The 22,645-nt window shown below is 33.5% G+C and overlaps 1 protein-coding gene across 5 annotated transcripts in view; it reads left to right on the plus strand.

Moving 5' to 3' along the window:
* Nucleotides 1–22,645, plus strand: part of LOC149782097 (uncharacterized) — a 90,674-nt gene that overhangs the window by 67,477 nt on the left and 552 nt on the right. For 4 of the 5 annotated variants that reach the window (XM_089933536.1, XM_089933538.1, XM_089933535.1 and 1 more), the window contains exons 9-12: nt 2,980–3,009; nt 8,869–8,910; nt 11,098–11,265; nt 14,363–14,484. In XM_089933536.1, the coding sequence (XP_089789662.1) occupies nt 2,980–3,009; nt 8,869–8,910; nt 11,098–11,265; nt 14,363–14,484 (362 nt within the window). Of the gene's footprint in view, nt 1–2,979; nt 3,010–8,868; nt 8,911–11,097; nt 11,266–14,362; nt 15,663–22,645 lie in introns of those variants that run through there. The other variant, XM_089933537.1, reaches the window with a different exon arrangement.

A 22,645-nucleotide genomic window follows, 5' to 3' on the forward strand; every position in this document is an offset into this window, starting at 1 on the left:
ATGGTCAATTTACCCCCACAGGGTATCAATAAATTACGACTGAGGGTACTGGTCAATGGATAGATCTGTGTGTGTGTGTGTGTGTGTGTGTGTATGTGTGTGTGTGACCTGTTACAGACACTACGCTATGACAAGTGTGGCTTAAATTATAACTCCAAAGAGTAACTGCACTAACCTCTGTCTTGAAAAGAGTGTGGATTTAAGCGGACTGATTTTACGTGGCAAAATAGATCCAACGAGTTCAGTTTTCTTATTATGAGATGCATTTCCGACTCCAAATAAAACGCGTCTGTGTCTACTGTAATGTACTTTTCCAATTTAAATAATGCGAATATCAAGTCACAGATACGTTACAGTAAATCCGGAATTTCTGCATCCGTTAACCATCCCATCAAATGAATATCCAACAAATGAAATGTCTAGTAGTGCCGTGGAACTGACACACCTTAGATGGAAACATTGAAAACATTCTCATCGAATACATGTAATGACTAACCAAAATCAGTCAACTGTGTGGCATAATAATGGAATTTCCTTGCTGTCTGCTGCTGCTGCTTGTGCCAAATTTTCTGTTGATTTTGATTGACAGTTAATGTTTGATTTATAATTTGTAAAACTATCTACATTTAATTGTTACTGGTTATAGAAGTGCACTTTACTAATTCATACTATTTTAGTATGCAAAACAAACGTCAAGTGTTGCATTTAGGACAGTATCGAAATAATTATTTCTTCTTCATTCCTTCTAAACGAATTTCATTAAAATAATATGCTGTAAACAGAATCTCAAAGGGATAATGATTTATTATTACATTTATGAAACTTGAAATGAATTATTACACTTTACAAATAAAAGGACCTTCAACACTACTTATAAGACAGAATGATATATTCTTCCTTTGCTATAAAATATTTCCACATAATCTCAAATGGGTAATTATGTAATATTAAATTTATGAAACCCAGTCAATAATGTCCAGCTTTTTGCTTGCCAAGGCTCGCAAGAGCTGTACTTTGTTTGACTCAGCATTAAACAATTACCCATTCAAAATCCTCTACGTCATCACTAGCCGATGTGCTGCATATCACATGTGGGTTTCATTCTTGAAGATCAAGGTCAAAGTCACATGCCATTACGTAACGTTTTATATAAATTTCCTTTCTTTGTTATGATATTTTAGAGCTTGCATAGTTAGATGAATGAAGCATATGCTTTAAATTGAAAGTATGTCACTTAAACCAATTTATAACCTTTTTCAAGTTAAAGGTAACGTTTTTAGGTTTGAGTTACATTTTCCATTCTTTTCTATAAATAGGTTTAGAGATGTTTAAAATTAAAATAAATCAATGAAGCATGGTTTACACATACACGTATATATTGTCAATGAAATATGTCCAGCCATTGGCATGTCTACACAACCTTTTACGTGCCTACAAAATTTACCAACTTTGATATGTCTACACAATTTACTAGTCTTTTACATTCCTACACAACTTACAAGCCTTTTACATGCCTACACAATTTACCAGCCTTTTACATGCCTACACAATTTACCAGCCTTTCACATGTCTACACAATTTACCAGCCTTTTACATGCCTACACAATTTACCAGCCTTTTACATTCCTACACAATTTACCAGCCTTTTGATTGCCCACAATTTACCAGCCTTTTGATTGCCCACAAAATGTGACAGCCTCTTCCATGTCCAAATAATTCACCAGCCTTAGTATGGCTGAAGGAGTAAACGGCGTATCTACCGTTTAGGAAGCAAATTATTAAATAGTTATTTAGCCTGAACATGCTATTATTTTACTTCCAAACCCAAAGTTTAAAAATGCATTGGGGCGGGGGGGGGGGCTAAAGTTAGTTTTATCCCCTAACATTGTGCAATTTAAAGCCCTTTGTCCACATAAAATATAAGAAGAACACTATCTACCAAAGTGCTCGGTGCCGTTTGAAATAGTTACTATCCAGCCTGCACTTATTCATCTTTCTTGCCTTGAACCACTGAGGTTTGTACTACAGATGGCTATTTCTTCTGTGATATCACCTTGAAAGAATACTGTACAATAACAATTGGAGGGGTACATAACTCGTACCAGTTTCGATAACAACAGAAACCTCCAACAATCTAATGCATGGAAAAATGCATATCTGTTATTCCTAAACAGTCATAGATCAAACATATGTATACTTAAAATAGGAATTTCGAAAAATGCCAATTGACGAAGTTATGTCGCTGCCACCCTAGATTTGTTCCCAGCTTTGTACGCTCTTTGCTAAGCACTCCGCTAAACAGATGCTGCAGGATGCGTAGAAGGGAGCATACGAATTAGGGAACCTAATGCCCTCAATATGAAGCAAATTTACTATTTAAAAATGGCTGCATTACTAGAATGAGCAAATGCATTAAAGTATTTCCTATTAAACAAACCAGTAGGCAGAATTTAATCGAATGTTTATAGAAGGCCCCCTACCGCCCCAATCTGAACATCTTTCATATTTTTGAAGACGTTGCTTGTCTGCTTTCCAATATGGCCAACCTGAGTAAATTATAAAAACCTTTTAAAACTTATTTTTAGAAGAAAAATGTTCCAATCGTATTATTGAATTTTACAGAAAGCATCATGGAATAAGGGACTTTGAGTTTTGTTTAAACGTTGCTAATATGGATGAAAGTACAATGCAGTAAAGAAATAAAATGAAATGAACTAATCTTCAGATAAATGATTTTATAACCAATCAAAAGAACTTTTAACACTTTGCACGCTACTGACCCAGATGTTCTGACCACCACTTTTACATTTGGATGTTGGGCACATGTCAGTTAGTTGAGCAATCTTAAGCCCACTTTGGCCTCTTGCTAAAAGTGTAAAATGTAACCTATACTATTTGTATAATCATGTTGGCATGAACTCAGTATGGACAAAGGCTTGGACAGGAAGGCCTAATTTTTACTTGTTGCTTCTTTTTCAGAAATACAAAGGCCCATTCTGCAAGTCAGACGTAAGTTTAAGTTCATTTTACAAACATAGTATTAATCGCAATAGAAAGCCATATCATTTGTATTGGATACATGCTGCAAAAATTAGATGGTAGTCATCTGGACTGTGGTATAAAATCCTTAAGACCGTTAAGGACTTTACATACTGCTGTTATGTTTTGTTTACCTTCGTTTTGACATTTGAGCCAAACACATTTACTTTAATGACTTCTCAGTACTTCAAGTAAAAGTTGGTTTAATTTATTGTGCAGTATCTATTTCTGGATATATTAAAACAGGGGATGAATGTCATGTACTTAAACAGTTTAGGATGGTTATGATGATTTTAGTGCATCAAATTGAGTTGAGCAAAATTAAGAGTATGTTGGGATTGTTTTTACTTAGCCTTAAAACATTTTCACTCAAATCACTTCAACGCATGCAGCGTGCCAGTTTATAGTGATGTCTAGCACTGGGGCATCATGATGCTGACGTGTAGTACGATGTCCCACCCAGTCACATTATCCTGACACCAGTCGACCAGTCCTAACACTAACCTATTAATGCTGAGCGTCTAATGAGGCAGAAGTTAGTACCATTTGTATAAGTCTTTGGTTCGAAGCCGCGACCTCCAGCATTCGAGGCGGATGCTCAAACCACTATGCAACCGGAGCGGAATATGCAAGAAGAGTGATATAGTTTTAAAACAATTAAAACAGCCCCCACCAAATATAACGCAAAACAAAACTCATACGTTTTGTTTATAAACTTCATTGGGTTTTGGACAACTGTACAATAATGTCAACACATTCAGTTGATTCGCAGCTCCTGTTTTCTTGATAATTGTCATAACGTGAATGTCAAATTATTAAACATAACGATATATCTTTGACAAGAAAACAAAAATTAAAAGATGTATGTAAAAGTGTTGAGTAAGTGAGAATAGTCATGCTACATCAAATCTGAAAATAGTGTGATATACCACATCAAACATGTAATGTGCAAACTTATTGTAGTCCTAGTAAAATGGACAATGACTACATCAAAGTCATCATGGATATCCTTAAATCCTAAATCAAGTGACTGCTATAACTAGGTCTAACAGCTTTATGAACAAATAGCTGAAAGCTAAATATTCTTTAGCACTTGCTTTCATGGAGAGTCATAACATCATATGTGTATCAAATATTCTACAAAATGTTGTCCAATCGTACTGCTAAAAATTATGACAGTTAACCAATCAGAAATCACGCTACATTTCTTATTTTTCTTAGAATGTATGTAACTACACGTACTGTAATGCATAGTCGCATTGGTATTATATATAAATGATACATTTCATGTGATTCGATATAATTTGCAATGCGAATTAATGTATAAAATTAAAGTACCATTAGAAGGAAAAAATGAAATTCTCTCCATATGACTTGACATCAGGAAGATATCGGTTGTAACAACAGCAAATAAAGTAAGTTTTAAAGTAACTTCCTAAAGTTGTATTCCCTAACAACAATGATCGAAACTTGGATACTTTCATGATATGATTTTGTTGGTTTATGGATAAATAGCGCTAAAATATTTTGAAAACGGTTGATTCTAGTCAACTAGCAACTGGGAAACCAGTATGAGACCTAAAGTACAACGCATACAATTTAACATATAACCAATGCAGTTTTTTTCAGTGCATTTTTCGTGACCCACAAATACACGATTTTAGCACATCAATTATACTGTCACCGCGGTACATGAAATTATTCACAACCAGCCAGCTGTTACTCACACTGTTCAATTGGAAGAGTAAGACAGTTTTTGCCCGCCTTTTCAGCTTGCCAACAAATCTACTAGTGTAGTGGACCCAGCCAAACTTCAAAGGCAATCGTTCAAACACAATGCATGTTTTCGATTTAAGAAAAACTAATATTATTGCCAAATCCACCATGTAATTGAGTGTAGTCCACCACAAAGGCTTTCCAAAAATTAAACAGGTCAAAACTAAATGGTCAGCATGAATTTTGGGATAATGCCGCCATTTTGCATTGTAAGGTGCTGCAAACAACTTAAAAAAATAGTGTTGTAAAATTCAGCTTTGAATGTTGGATGCTACATATTTTGCTCATTACACGGTTTCCTGCACTACTGTGTTATTGAGAGCCTACATCATACTCCCACGATTGTGCATGAGATGTTACGTTTGACTCCTACGACTTTGTATGAGATCTTATTTTATACTCCCACGACTGTGTGAGATCTTACAATTCGCTCCAGTGGCTCTGCCATAGATATTATGTTGGATTCTCACGACGGTATATAGGATCTTACAGTGTGCTGCCACGACTTTTTATGAGATCTTAAATAATCCTCCCATGACTGTCATGAGATCTTATGCTGTATTCGCACAACTGTAAATTATATTTTACGCTGTACTACCACGACTGTGCATGAGATCTTACGCTGTACTCCCACAACTGTGTATGTGATCTTATGTTATACTACCAAGACCATTCAAAAATATCATATTGTACACTTTACATCTGTGCTTGTGTATAAGATAGTATGCTGTATTCCATGACTGTAATAAAGATCTCATGTTGTACTCCCATTATTGTGCATGAGATCTTACTTTGTGTTACCATGGTTGTGTATGTGATCTTACTTTGTATTACCATGGGTGTGTATGTGATCTTACTTTGTGTTACCATGGGTGTGTATGTGATCTTACTTTGTATTACCATGGGTGTGTATGTGATCTTACTTTGGTCACTAACGACTATGTAGGAAATCTTTTGCTCTACCCCCACGACTCTGTCCGTCATTATTACTACTTGGCATCAACAAACATATAAGTTTGTCTTCTAAATCAAACTCTTGGCAGCATCTTCATAAAACTGTAAATGTGTTGCATTTGAAGGTACACAGCCTTTCAACTGAACCTATTAAGACCAAAGCCTCGGTTAGAGACCAAATTCTCATAGACCACCTTATGATCTGACAAGCAAACAACCTCGGTAGACTAAATTCAGATAGGTCTTGTTACGACTTTAGGTCTTCAAATATGTCACAGAAAGAACGTGAACCACCAAATTAATAAAATTTCACCAAAACATTTCTCTTGAATACAAAAGTAAATATTCAACCGAGACTTACGGTAATGCGGATAAATTCCTAAACAATCCTAAATTTCCTATCACAGTATCCAAGAATATAGATTTGAATAATTTTGAATGTCCTGATATTCAAATAGACTCGAATTTCCTGATATACCAATGAAGCAAATAATAATGTATTTAAATAAATTCATAGAAATGCAAAGTAGCGTATTTAAGTATAAAGTTCGTGCATAAATTTCAATATCAATGAACATTATAAATAAATATTTCTTTGAGCAATATTTCCGATTTCATCAACAAAAGCTGTAAAACTTGACGGACACTCAGAGACTTATTTAAAACAAGTATTATTTTGATTTTCAGTTCCCTGTTTAAATACACTACGACTTGACCTATGACGGAATAGAATGTTCTGGAATTTTAATTGAAAATTCCTCTAACTCAAAAATAAGGCTGTGACACGGATTAAGTTTTGCATTTATATCAGTTTTTTTTTTTTTGTATTTTGTGCCACGGAATCATGCAAGTCGTTACGTAGATGTGTCTTGCTGAATACGAAAAATAGGTCACTGCGACATGCAATTAGAGTTTCAGTGACATTGGTAACATTTTTCGTGTAATGAATTTTATATGGATTTTTACTTGGTGAATAAAATGCCACCTTGACATAATCCGGTCATCATGATGTGAGTTTGTTTTCATTTATGTCAGTCTCTGAGACACATTTGACTCCTGGGTTTTACAAACAGGATTCGCAACATTAGTGTTCTGTCAAAACAATTCTTGTTGTTATATGGGAATATTATCTGCGTTTCAAAATTAAAGGTTCCTTTTGCTGTAAACTTTCCTCTAGTTGATCATTACTGAAGCAGAGAACTTTTTGTTTTACTTTCCTTTAGGTATCTGTTGTGTAACATATTCGTTTTTCAATTGAATCTCTCTAATTAACTGACTTATTACTATGGAACTGAAAAAAATATTCTTTTTTGGTAAAGCCCAGCATCGAGATGCTGGGGCTGTATAGGAATGACCCTCTCTCTCTCTCTCTCTCTCTCTCTCATGAGGTATTGATCATTTTCTCTCAGCTTGAAATCGCCACTATTACAGAACCTTCTACTCACGTTCACTTAAAAACCATTCAAGATATTTTGATGTACTTGTTAAATGTGATTGTTGTTCTATAGACTTGGATGCGCTTTTCATAGGTTTTGGCTCCTCAACTCCATTCCAGGTTGAGTTATTGCCCTTGACAATTAATTTCATCCTTAAGGGTTTTTGTTCGTAAATTCTATTTCAAATGCAATTACTGTCCTTGACAAGTAATTTCATCTTCACATCCAATATTGCTTGTAACGAGTATAGTTCATGAACCATGCAACATATTCTGATGCATTTTGCTGTTAACATTTGTCTTATACTCCTTTTTGTATGGGTTAGTCTCAGAAGAGTTATGTTCCCATGATTACATGTCCACCAGAGTTTGGTTGTTGTTGTTGTTGTTCTAGGGTTTAACGCCATTTTTCAGCACAATATAGGCTATACACGGCTGCCAGTTTAACTGGTGGAGGAAGAACCCTGCAAAAACCAGGGAAGAATCACCGACCGAGAAGCTGCTGGCAGGGTTTACCACATACCCACGCTAGCCGAGCCTTGGACTCGAACCCACGCAGACAGAGGTGAGATAGCAGTGATCCGGAACGGTGGGCGCTTTTGACCACTCGGCCACTCGGGGCCCCCCCAGATTTTGGTGTCTGTCAGAAGGCTTCACTACAATTTGCTTGTTTTCAAATTAGGCATCTCGATTCAGAATGGTAAGGCCATGAACGATTCCCGTTTCATCTTAAGAGTAATGGCCCCAAATTGCCCATCATTCTGCAGCCTAAATATATTAAGTTATTTTGGAGCTTAACGAAATTAACATGATGTTTAAAACTGATTAGTCCTTGAACTAATTACGTATCCATTATTTCCAGAACTTCGTTTATAGGAAACATGACGTCTGATTAATTTCTCTTTGCTGTGGTTTCCGTAGCATAGTACTTTAAAGTGTTATTGAATTTCACCTAAATCTAACTACTTACTGATAAGACTTGTAATGTGTTTAATTTTTGAGTATTCAACTTCATCATTTAGAGGAGTTATGTTCCCTTGTTATCTATCCTCCTGATCTTATTTTCTGTAGGATAACATCACTATGCTTCGTTGCACTTCAGTTTGATTTGGCATGATATTTTATACCTATAATGCCTTGAAAGAGTTTATTTTAGTTGTAGGTGTTCCAGATTATCATGTAGAATAGATATGGTCCCTGATTACCTGTCCTCCATGCCTTTCTTTCCACAGCATAATTTCCCTTAAGAATCGCAACCAAGTTTAACATTTACATTTATGCCAATTAGACCTTCAATGAAATAAATTTGCATCTTTCCTCGTCACTATTTAGAAGAGAAATGCTCTTAAATGCCCATTTGAAAACTTTGGGTTCTGGTATGAACTCTGCTTAAAATCCATGTTGAGAAAATTGTCCTGCACTTGGCTAAGTAAGGCACTCATTCTTAATAGTTATAGTTGATGGATGATATTCACACACATATTATGCACATTCAGATGCATCATTTATCTATTTATCTTTGCAGCTTTGTGAGAGTTACATTTATTGCAGTGATAGTACTATTCATCCAGTATTTGTTCAATGTCATCAAGGACTTATCCAACCTGAGCATTAAATATTTCCTGCAGATTTGGTCATGATTGTATTTGTCTCTTATATTCCAGCCGTTGTTTGGAATGCTGATGCCCTGGATACTCCAATGCATGGTAAGAAGTCCTTTTATGTGTACATTTTTAAGTTTGCTTTTTAACTCCATTTAGGCATAACGGAATGAACAGTTCAGAAGCACTTGAAGACCCTCATCAAAGCAATATTCATTTTTATTAATTTCCATACTAAAACGTTTCCTTGTTGTCTCGCTCCTCGAAACATCGACGCTATATTTGTTGGTAATTATGTATAATATTTTATATAGATTTACGACATGAATCGCTATATTTATTGGTAATTATGTATAATATTTTATATAGATTTACATGTTTTTGCCAAGCTGGTCTTATTTAAAGCTAAACTTATGGACCACCTTGGCATCAATGTGCTAATCTGTACATCTGTCCGTTTCTCCATACAATGGATCAACCTCAATGTTAACATTTCTCCTTTCCATTAATTTCAGTAATGAACATGTAAATTGTATCTAACTTGATAGTAAACAGGAACAAAATACTGTAATATCACAAACTTCCATGTCACATAGAGTGTGTGCTTTATGCATATGTGCACGCGTGTGTGTGTGTGTGTGTGTGTGTGTGTGTGTGTGTGTGTGTGTGTGTGTGTGTTTTCTTTTTCTGTAGATTATATTTATTATCCCTAAATTATCTGATAACCAGAAATGTTTGATTGTCAGGTGACCTTGGGATGGTTACCCGACCCAGTGGTCAACCTATTGCGAGGTTAATATAAAAAAAAATTCATAAGCATTGTATCCGAACATCATCAGGTTTTGAATCTTGCTTTAGTGTGCACTTGTTTTTATGTTGCATTATTCTGAATCATGGGTCATCCAGTGGGTGAGGATTTTGTCTTCCGTTTTTCACACCGTCGGCACTTTTAGCTTTTGAATAAACTTTATGTTTAAGTTTACTGCTTGGCTCATCCTTAGTGATGTGGTATGGTTAACAACAGCTACGACACCAGCTTTAAAAATGTTGGTTTGTTTGGCCTATTTTTCATTTTTCCTTAACTTTAGTTAAGTTTTTAATTTGAGTCTTAAGTACAATTTGTTCCAGTTGTTTAGCTAAGTTCCTGGATAAATCTAGCGGGGTCAAATATCCAATCGCCAAAAGTGTATTTTTACTTGAATTTCATGTTTCATTAACGTTGCTGGTATTTAGCAGTCTGATCAGTTTCTTGAGTGCATTGGCTGCAGATTCCTGAAAATTGTTATTTCGATTCATCTTGGTTGGTAAGATTCCATCCAAAATATATCGCAATGACCTATTGTACATCTTTGTTTTACTTATTCAGTTTCACGTTCACTATTGTTCAGCATACCATGCAAATTATTGCGAAAATGTGGTGAGTTTGAAACCATTCTACTAATTTGTAGGCTACTATGTTTTGTTATATTTCATGCATCAACTACTTTTATATGATTTAGGAGAACTCCTGGTAGGGCCATATGAAAGTTGATGGAGTCAGGTAAACTGTATCCCTTTGCTTTTTAAAACAATATCCTCATTATCAAAGCTTGGCATGCAGCCAATGGCCATTTCTTGCATATATGATGGCTCTTAAACAGTGTTAATTTGATACAAAATGTTAACAAAGAGATGAATAATATTGATTGCAGCCAGTGGCATATTGTGTTAATGAACAATTTGCATAAACATTTTGTAACAACATGTAAGACTGAATAACATTAAAGACCTTTCATTATTCAGTGACATTAATTGGCATATTCATAGGTGTTATTCCAGAGCACTCCTTATTCAATGACATTTATACGTATATGTGATATTTCTATGTGCTATTCCAGAGTTTGACAAATGATTTTCATTATATATCTCCATGATGCTCATGTACACAAGTGATGTTTGATAAAATAGAATATTGTTGTCTCAGCTACGTTTGTTTCAATCACCGTGGATAATTCGAACTGGTGTTAAAGACTATGAAAAGTTTCTTATTTAAACAAACTTATTTGCATACAGCTAATTGATCATCAACATGTTTTTGACCCCATCAACTTTCTCATGGCCAATACATTAAGTTTGTTACATGCTTTACACCAAATACATCGCATTATAAGTCAAAAAATGTTGTATTTTCTAAGATTACATTTTCAGTGTATTGACATAGTGATGATGTTAATGTTTCTCGCACTGATGCATTTCAGTATTACTTTATCAAATAATTATGTAATACATTTCAATGCCAAATATTTGTTCCAGAGCTGAATTCAGTTGTTACCAATAGACCACCAGTGGTATTTGAAGGAAACACCATCGACAACAATATGACTGAACAGGAAGAATCTGAAACACAGACTTACTTGAAGGAAGTGGTTAGTAGCCAGACTCAGAATGAAGAGGAGGGCCATCAACGTGTGACCACTGAGAGTAAGCAATACAAAAATTGGCTACCATATGCTTTGGCATAGATATAATACAGAATTTACTGCACATATATACCTTTGTCCAAATACTAGGTTTTCTGCGTATTCAAATGTATTAATTTTAATCTGATGTTAAAGTACTGGTGGCGGAGTATGTTTGAACGACTACCGGTAAGGTCTTAAATTTATTCATCGTAATAAACTGTGAACTTCGGTATCGGATCAAATTAGAGTTTTGCAAGAATTGAGATTTTCTCTATAAAAAAACAATCCCTAACCATACTTACTTCATATATTGTTTAAATAAAAATCTATAAATTACCGATACTTTTTGCCATAACAACCATCTTCATTGCTTGGGAATTTGATCATTATTCATCCTTGGGAGCAACCTAGGGAATTCATTCAATTGTAACACGTTAGTATTTGTAAATGTGATTATTTTGTATTATTTCTAGAATAACTTCATTCTAACTCTGATTAAGATGTCGCCAATTAGCACCAACGATTATGCACAATTTAAATAGGTAAAGCCTCATCTGGTGCGTTCAGTTTTAAAATAATGCATTCCTATGATATTTTATGACAATGAATAATTTTAATAAAAATGGATATTTTATACTAATCTATGAAATCAGTATGGAACATGGTTTATGGACTATGTTAGCGAAAATGCCGACATGTGCAACAACTTTTTTTTCTAATTAGCCACATAACATTATGTTCAATTCATTAGGATTAAATAGTTTTTCAAACGTTCGCCTTAGTCGTCAGGACCAAAATGTAACACTGACACATTTTTAATTAGATAACAACTAAAATGTTCTTGCATAAAAATATGCAAAGTCATGTCTCATGTTTAGACAATTTAATTTCAACGGCAATATATACAAGCGAAACAAAATACCCAATTAGGAATGTAAACCAGTCAACACAGGAAAACCCATGTCATATCGGTCGCATTGTTATGGTTTTATTTGATAGAGTGTAGCTAGGTACTTATATGCACAGATTCTTTGTACCCAAATTATGTTCACACTCCGACGAATTTGTGTTTATTCATTAGAGTACAGCAAGTCTTCGACAGAAACTGTACAGTTGATTGTATGCATTCTGAAGGGTACTATATCCTTATGTTAAAAAAAAAAAGTTATTTTACTTGCTTTTCTCGAGATCCAGTGACTAACATCGCTTATTTCCTTTGACAGCGTCATGACTTTGTAACGTAATAATAATAATAATAATAATAATAATAATAATAATATTAATAACAATAATATTTAATAATAATAATGTTAAGTATATCTATATTGTGTAGTTGACCTTGGCCAGGTATTGAGACTGCTTGTCAGTCATATCATTTTTGTCTTGCTTTTAAGTTTGCAATAGGTTTTTAACAGATCTTGAGTTCAATGTCTAGTTTTTGTTAGAAATTAGGAATGTTCAAACGCACGATGTTTATTAATTTAATGGGAAAATGGTCCCAGTCTTGGTTCTTTTATTGTGTCTTAGCTTTGTATAATAATTTTTGTTTACTTCAAATTATAAATTCTTAATTTTAATATCTGTCTAGAGGAATCAGACTTTTAGTTGAGTTCGGTTGAGAGGATATAATGTATTTATTTATTTAAATTATTTATCGGAATTACAGAGTGCTCATAGGTTTAGGACTAAATCACTACTTGGAATAATTCTGAAATCATGGAAGATATTTTGGATTATGTCGTTGTGGTACATCAAGACTATTGTCACATTAGAACATTCCAAATTATTGACATATAATTACATCCAAAATTGGACTTCATTCAGAACCGGCTATAATTCATTCGGTATGCTCTGTATTTCGGACCTGTGATATGACTTTTAGATATATTTGGAACTTAACTCACGATACTCCAAGTTATTTTTAAATTTACACTTTGTGTTCTACGGAAATGATTTTTTTTCTTCAATTTTACATCATTTGTTAATTTTCGCTCTTTTCTTTTTCTTTTGCTTTTCTCAAGACCAAAGAGTCTCAATAAAAATTATAATAATGATAATAATGATGATGATGATATTGATGATAATGATAATAATAATAATAATAATAATCATAATAATAATAATAATAATAATAACAATAATAACAGCAGAAAACATATCTCAGCTATAAAATTATGTTTGAGACATTCAGAATTACGGTGTTTTTTCTATTTCCGGTTAATAAAAAAATAGATGTTTAAAAAAAAATTTAAACAAAATTTGTTTAAAAAAGAAATTTATCATAGAGGCAGATACACGTCTTGGAATATAGGTGGAGTGTATATACATAAATATTCCTAATTGCTTTAATTTTCAGTTGCACAATCCATTGCAAATGTACAGTATTGCAGCTGCATTTTTTGCTGTTGTTTGCTTTTTTGTTTTATTTTATTTTATTTTGGCGCTTAATAAATTTGCATTCCTCAAAAATGGCATATCTTAGAAAAAAATCACTAACGAACAAAAATCATTACACGATATTTAAGCAAGTAAAGGTTTGTCTCATGCATTCTATTTTGAAATAATGCATTCACGTGTAATCATGACAAAAGTAATGATTTCAATAATAATGGGCATTTTGCATTAATTTAATTCACACGGCAATGGTACTGAGATTGGTTTATGGAGTTCTTTTTCTGCAAAAAAATGTCTACACCAAATTTCATCTGACCAGTTACATAAGTTTACATTCTAGGTTTGTACCTGTTTCATTTTTATATTTTATTAGTGAATGACGAGTCATAGTCATTATTATTCTGGCAGCCATCTTGTCAGCGTTTTCAGATATTGTACGGGTTTGCGTCAAAGTTTGGGAACGGTATTTGTTTTCTACATGAGTTTTTGCCTCAATCAGCTTGAAATCTGGTATAATATTACAGTACCATGTGACCATGTGACTACAGTACCATGTGACTACAGTTGATATCTTAATATACTTACCTACATTAGCAGAGGGTTATATCATATAAAAAAACATTTACAGGCAAACCAGCTTCTTCACAGCAATTTTATTATCATCTCAGTACCATTGCTATTAATAATATCATTTCACAAACTTATGTTATAACTTCTTTCAGCTTTACTGGATCCCGTATCAGACGCGTCCATTTTGCCTTCAAATGACCATTGGTCCAATTGTAGCAGTGACAGTTCTAATCAGCTACAGGAAGAGGCTACATCACAGGCTGAAGAAGAACAAGTTCCGTTTATTACTCGCTAAAGCAAATATTAATGTTTAACCTGGCATTATGGAAATCATATTATCCGATTTGTATGGATGACTAATGTTCCAGTTTTTATGAATGCGTCATATCACAATTTGTATGAATGTGTCATGTCCCAATTTGTATGAGCGTATAATTTCCAAATTTGTAGGAATGTGTCATGTCCAATTTGTATGAATGTGCCATGTCCCAGTTTGTATGAATGTGTCATGTCAATTTGTTTGACTGTGTAATGTCCCCGTTTGTATAAATGTGTCATGTCCAATTTGTATGAATGTGTCATGTCACAGTTTGTAAAAATGTGTCATGTCCCAGTTTGTATGAGGGTGTCATGTCCCTAATTGTATGAATGTGTCATGTCCAATTTGTATGAATGTGTCATGTCCAATTTGTATACATATGTCATGGCCCAGATCATGCTCATGTTTTATAACCCAACTTGTATGCATGTTTCATCCCCAATTTGTTTGTATACAACATTCCAAATTGTATGCATGTGTCATGGCCATATCTGTATACATATGAATGTCTCTGAGTTATGCACTTTTTTCTAACTAACGTCTTTTTAAATACATATCCTAAATGAGTTTTGTCTTTTACTCTATTTTGTTTCTACTTTTCAATTGTTATCACAGGCATACATCTAGATCAAACTCTTGTCCGAGGGTGTTCCAGTAATAAATATATTAGAAATATGAATAGGAGGTATTAGTTGTAATTAACAATGGAAAGTGATTTACAGAGCAACCTTAGTGTTTTAAGTTGGGAAAGAAGGTACGATGAGATGGATGGTGGAATCATTAAGAAAAACGTCTTCCAACCATCCAGGATAACCCTTCGTGTTAACGTTTAGTACAACTCTTGTTAAGTCATAGATATACAGTGTAATTGACTTTATCCAGCTCCACTTAACCTATTGTCATGTTTATATGATAAACTAGTATACACTGGATGATTCCTTACTTAAAAACTATTAGTTGAACCAACCATCTCATGCTTCAACTCTGACCTTCAAACGTCCTTGAAATACATTGTACATGCACCACTTCTACATTAATGACGTACTAATGTTGATGCTTAAAACAATGCGAATCCAATTAAATTGTGTTTCTATGCACTGTTATTAGGAAAATAAATAACATTCAGAGTTATAGTGAAAGGTTTTACAGTTACTTTCTTGCCAATTAAGTCTAATTAATATTTTGTCTAATAAACCTGAACATACATTTGCAGTATATACACAATATTCGTTTATCCTAAACTATATTTTATATGCAGAAGTTAATTGCAGCAACCTTTGTCAGCTAAATGAAAATACAATGTTTATCCTACTCACAAACGTTATGTAATCTATCTTTATTAGCTCAGTTGCTATGGTATCATCCTAGATTCCGTCATCTGTTGTTCATAGTCCGACTTGTGTTGTCCATCAACAATTGTTTTTTTAAATCTCTTCTGAAAACAAATGGACTAGTATTGAACAAACTTTTCAATGAGTATCTTGGTATGAATACCTTTCGAGGTTTTTAAATGATCCGGATATGCCATCAAACATGACCACAGTACTAAAACTAGAAAAACTCTTTTAAACGTCTTTGTCTATATAAAGAAAAACGCTTAACAGAGTTGAAATATTTTAACTGGAATTATCCTTACATAAAAACTATTCAAAGTGTTACAGTTCATTTCGACAAAAAATTTGTGGACGAAATGAAGTTGTTGAAGTCTCTTGCAAAATTGATCTCCCCATCTGGTTTAATATATAAGCTGGTAAATTAAATTGCTTACTTAAATCATTTTCAACAAAACTGTATCTCATTGTTGTTACTTTTGTTACATATCTGGCTATATTATTAGTCTGTCCAGACAACGCGTGGTAGAGAATATTATAAATTTCAGCAGTTCATTTTAATAACATGTATATGCTTTATCTTGTTGATTAGCGTCGCACTGTTTATGAAAATGAATTCCGGGTTATAATCATTGTGGATCTATCCAAGATATTTGATTGGCTGCCACAAGAACCATTAATCTGAACGATGGATGCTTCTGGTGTGTGAGATATAGCTTGTAATAAGATTTCAAAGAACATTTTACTAAACAAATGTAAAACATATCTAGATATATTAAAAGAAGTTCACCAAATTATCGGTTATTGAGATTTTACAGTTTAATATTAACACACATATAATTTACTTTGTCAAACATTATATTTGTGGTGGATTTTCTTAAAACTTTGAGTGACATGGTCCTTGAATTTTGTATAATTTTTGATGGTTCAAGATTTTTTATAAAATTTGAGGATTGTTATTGAGCAGTGTTCTACGATGTTACTGATACTTTGGATAGTAGCTGCCAAGGACTTGCATAAAGATTTAATTGTAAGATTGTCTAGTATTTTGAAATCAATTTTGAGTGTCGGGTACTTGTTTCTATGATATTTTTTATTTTCGGCAACTTTTGATTTCTACTGGTCTAGTATGTTTCAGATTAACTTGAGTGGTCTAGAACTATTTTAAAATTGAAAGTGGTGGAGAATCATATGTTGATGGTGTCGATATTTTGCAACTTTAGAATGTTAATGGTTAGCCTTTTTCATAAACAAATTGCTTGTCGATGATTTTTGTAAACAAATGGGATAGATGGGGAAACAAAGGATATCAGTTTTCCGTGCTACTGTTCGAGCCTCAAGGAAGCAACGGAAACCGAAAAAAGCCTAACGTTTCAATTACGGACACAATATGATAAGTGTTTGGGTTATTACACGAAAACAGAGTTTAATTATCAAAATATTTGCAATGACTGAAGATTCTTCGCTGGTTAACAGGAGAAGGGTAAAACGGCCCCGTGAAAAGTATATTTGATGCAAATAACGTGGTACCACGAAAATAAAAGACGAAATAATTGAAACTTTATAACAGAAAGAAAAACACAAATATTTGAAAAGGATAAAATTTCAATAAGACATTTGATACATGTTTTACTTTATTTTCTAAGACAAAAATTAGCTCGCTTGTCTATTTATTGTTATGACTTGACGGTTACGAAATCAAAAGACCAATTCCACTGCAGTACTATAACGTGAGTTTTACACAGTATTTTTATAACATGTTTTTACACAGGCATTTCACATTATATGGAGACAAACTTCATGGTATTAAGACTGTAATCTTGTAAATCAGTTTTCGTTAAATGAAAGAAAGAAGCGAAGCCAGCTCGTTTGATTCAATCAAATTTATCAAGGACCTAGCATATTGCGAATGAAATCCCAAATAATCCTAAATGTTCGATCACATAACATTTAGAATACAGTATTTGCTCATGAGAATATAAACCATTTGTCCAGTTTAACAGACGAATACTAGTAATAAATGTGGCTTTATTACTTTTGGATTTAATTCTCAACCATCAAAGACGTTTAAGACAAAAATTTGTAGAGGTGAATTTGTAATCCTGATACATTATTTGACAGAATTATTTCATAATCAGCACTTAGTAAATATATTACCATCATATACATGAAAATCATTTTTTAAACTATTTCATTTCAAATACCAGAACCAATTAAAGCCACTAACTAAACCATTGATATATATATATATTGAGAAGAGAATGAGGCTCAATATATAACCTTGCTTAACACAAATGCTTATTTTAAAGTTGTTTCTTACTGCCATGTTTGTTTTGACATAATTTGATCCAAAGGACTAAATCATATAGTTTTCCACTTGTGCGGGGGGAAAACAAACAATATTTTCAGAGCGAGGTATGTTATTGATCGGTAAGCATATGTCCATGCCATCACATTAAATATGCAGTGAGGTTTATTAAAATATCTAGATAATGATGCACTTCTATAATTGTATCGGTGATCATTATCACACTTGATGTCTTCATACCTTTGGTTAAATATGTTGATCAAGTTAAACTTGAATACGTCAGCATACTATTGAACAAATAAGAGCACAGTTAGTTTTAACACTTTTCAGGATGATTATTGAATTCATCTAGAGTTGGCAATCGTTTTAATTATCGACTGCTTTGAGGCAACATTGTACACTTCAGATCAACGTCATCTAACTCCAGTTGTTTTTCACCGAATCGAGTCCTAAAGCAATAATATTTGAATCGAACAATCAATGTTCAATATAGATCTGACGTACATGACCCATTATGGATATCCGACGATGGACCAAGATCACACACACACAGACACACACACACACACACATAATAAATTCTCATCTTAGAAGCAACATCTGACATGTATACACGCGGCACTGAATAATTGCACATAAAACTCATAATTGGACTCATTCCCTAAGCGATTCCACCTGACTTCCGATGGAATAATGTCTTCAGTTGGTGATAAGTAATACCACAGTTCAACATTAAAGACCAAAATCAAAAATGTATAACATGAATGCAGCTTTATAGAGATACAAATGTTTAATGTGCATATAATTCCCCTTGGAAGATTATTTTTTGACATTTAATCCTGGTTAATATTTTTTTTCTCCCTCAGCTAATGAATGGAAATAAAAGAAGAAATACAATATCTTTTTTCAGAATGTTTAATGAAAATTTGATGAATGTAATAGATTTTCTAACATAAATAAAATGTGACACTGCCCAAAACAGATTTTCCATCATACGTACATAAGCAAAGCATTAAATACATATATAGTAAAAGGACAGTTCAAAGATAAATGATATATCCTACCTGCAGTATGCGTATAACACTGAAAATGATGATGTAATAATCTTTAAAAGACCCCTCAAAGCTGTCAACAATTCAATCCATATCTCAGAAACCTACGTTTTGCGTAGCCTTGACTGGCGAAAACACACTGTCATGGTAAAAGATTTATGTGTGTGTTGCTTTTTTTAATGTAGCTTTAACAAGTTTTCAGTCTTCTCGTTACGATGTCTGCAATGAGGGAGTGTATAGTGATGTCTAACACGGCGACATCATGCCGCAGACATGTAGCATCATGTCCCACCCAGTCGAGTCACTAACATTTTAATGCTTAGCGCCTTGCGAGGCAGTTGACAGGTGGTATGACTCGGCCGGGATTCCAACCCGCGACCTCCAGCATCGGAGGCGAACGTTCTAACCACTAGGTCACTGGAGCGGTCTGTACAAGATTTAAGCGATATATAGTATCAAAATTCAACGATTTCGGGTGACTGATTGGTCTCGGAGCCCGTTCAGAAATTGTTGCCTGTCCGGGTACATAACCTAGCTACTTTCAGACTGAACCTACCTTTTATCTCTCTCGCTTGCAAAAAACGACTCGTCACAGCTGGTACCACTAGGCAATGAAATCATAGTTGGTGATATCGTATCCTTTCTAACCTCCATAAAAAATACAAATAAATTAAAAGTATTACCAGTACAAAGACAAAAAAACAACATACTGCTAGCTTTCATAGCCTACTGGACGTCGGTCTTATTCTCGTTGAAACAAACTATAAAATCCTTTAATAATAATAATAATAATAATAAAAATAATAATAATAATAATAATAATAATAATAATAATAATAACAATAATAATAGTGATAACGATACGAACAAGAAGAAAATGAATAAGTCAAACGTTTAGGTCCAGTCTGAAAGTAGCTGTTATGTTGCCGGATAGGCAACAATTTCTGTACTGGAGCCGAGGCCATCCATCCACCGGTTATGGTTGAATTTAAATACTAAACTTCTGTGACAGACCCGATCAGAAGCCTTTGTTTGGTCACAGGGTACATTACAAGACATGTTAAGGAGTTCATGTATCTTGCATATACCATGATACGTTTAAATATGTTGAAAATCAGTGGACTAACCTGAAAGGATGTTTCGCTGACACTTTAAGCATTCTATGACTTATACCATCAGGCCTAGTATCTTTATAGACAGACATGGAATTAATACTACATTTAATATCTTTCTCTGTGATAGTAGTTTCGTTTAGGCTGTCAGAGAAAATGTTTGAAAAAATAGGGATGGATATGTTGCTATAAGCTATTTTTTAAATCAATGTAAAATAATCATTTAATACGATAGCATGTTCTTTTTCATTATAACTGCACGATGAAGCACTTTTTGGTAACTTTAGGTGATGGCAACGAATTTTAATGATTTACGTCTTTCAAAAGTGATTTTTAATTTTCGAAAATGTTTTGGGAGTAATTTTCTCAGAATTTGTGCATGACTAGTATCCATATGTTGCTCCTTAGCATAGTTTTTCATGTTCTTTGTTTTATTTCGCACTTGTTTTGAATTTATTCCAGTCAATTCGCCTACCACGATTTAGGGCATATTAATTTGTCGTGCTCTGTCCCTTATTTTGTACTATCTACCATTGCAAAATATTCCAATGTTTACTCAAAACTGGGGGCAAAATAAAAATCCATACTGGCTATCTTCCAAACTTGTCTCTAGTACTCTTCGAGACTTCTATAACGTATGGAATATTCATCTGGTGAAAAGCTGGTGTCAATATTGTTTTTTATTAAGGAGGATGAACTATAACAATATTTGCAAGATGGCATTGTGGTAGCCATATAGGACATCACAAACTACTTTGCATAATACTTTTCTCTTTTATTTGTTTATATATATATATATATATATATATATATATATATATATATATATATATATATATATATATATATATATATATATATATATATATATATATATATATATATATATAGTCATTGTCCGTTTCTTCTGTTCTAAATTGTTTGATGGCTAGGTACAAAATCAATCCTACTCAATATAACTTTTCGATGCATTTTCAAATCATGCGAGAATCGATAGGTATGAAAGACACGTAATGGATGTCGCATAGAAAAGAAGAAAAGCAAATCGTACCAAACGTTTTTCAAAGTAATAAGAAGTCATTCAGTGAAAATCACATGTTAATATGCCTATCCATTCGGTTGGAGAAGCAATACAAACGTTTCAAGATGTCTGTTGTGGTGGCTATAGTAGACATCGTATCGGCACTAAAGTCATTCAGTGAAAACTCAATGTCAGTGCGATTTTATATTAAGGAGGCATAATGATACTAAGATTAAATATGGCTGATTTGTTAGCCACTTTAGATTTCAGAGCAGTATCATTTTCACTTAGGACCGATAAGACATGCTGATGGGACCAAGCAAACATCATACGAAATCTTTACGTAACATGCCCTGTTGTACGACCATCCGTTTACGAGTAGTACCAATAACAAGATTCTCAAGATGGACATTTAGGAGTAGTACCAATAACAAGATTCTCAAGATGGACATTTAGGAGTAGTAGCATTAACAAGATTCTCAAGATGGACATATTAAACGTCAGGTCTATCTTGCATTTCTCCCCCAATTTTGTTTCAGGATAGCAACAATTATGGAAACATTTCAGCAAAATGTCGGATATTATCTATTCATATTCGAAGATTGCATTAGTTGCCTATTGCTAACAAGAACTGGGAATTCACAACAACCTTGACCATAACTTCAGGTTTCACTTGACCTTGTCCTGCAATATGTTCTAAAAAGGTAAAGCACGCACGATAAATATCACTTCCACCTAAAGTACTTGTCAGATTGGTATCACTGACTCAATCAAATAATTTTTGGATGGTTTCTAAATAATATTTTAAGGTGCCGTTGTGAATGATGACGTCATCATTATACGCATCGCATCACTTTTATGTACACAAGATTGTATGATGTTCAATAAACGTTGGAATATGGAAGAAGTTTTATACCAAAGTGCATTACTTTATATTGATAACGTCCATCAGTATTTGCAAATGTAGAAATTTCATTCACCAGTTCCGTGAGTGGAATTTTCCAGAATTCTTTTAAATGATCAAGCTTAACAATGCGTTTATCTATATATTGACAACTGGACTGACTGTTTCAATGGTACATTTTGCATTTATATAGTCAGTACATATTCAAAATGTATTATCTGATTTGGGCACTATAATGTGTTGAACGATCCACATTTACTTGGTTCTATTAAATTATCCTCCAACCAATAATGAATTTCTTTTTAAAAACACGTCTGCCTGATTGGATTCATCCTGTACGGATGCTGTTTCACAGGTGTAGAATATTAGACATAAAGTTTCATACTCA

Source organism: Sinohyriopsis cumingii, chromosome 15 (genome assembly GCF_028554795.1).
Source record: "Sinohyriopsis cumingii isolate HCF-2022 chromosome 15, ASM2855479v2, whole genome shotgun sequence".
NCBI lineage: Eukaryota > Metazoa > Mollusca > Bivalvia > Unionida > Unionidae > Sinohyriopsis > Sinohyriopsis cumingii.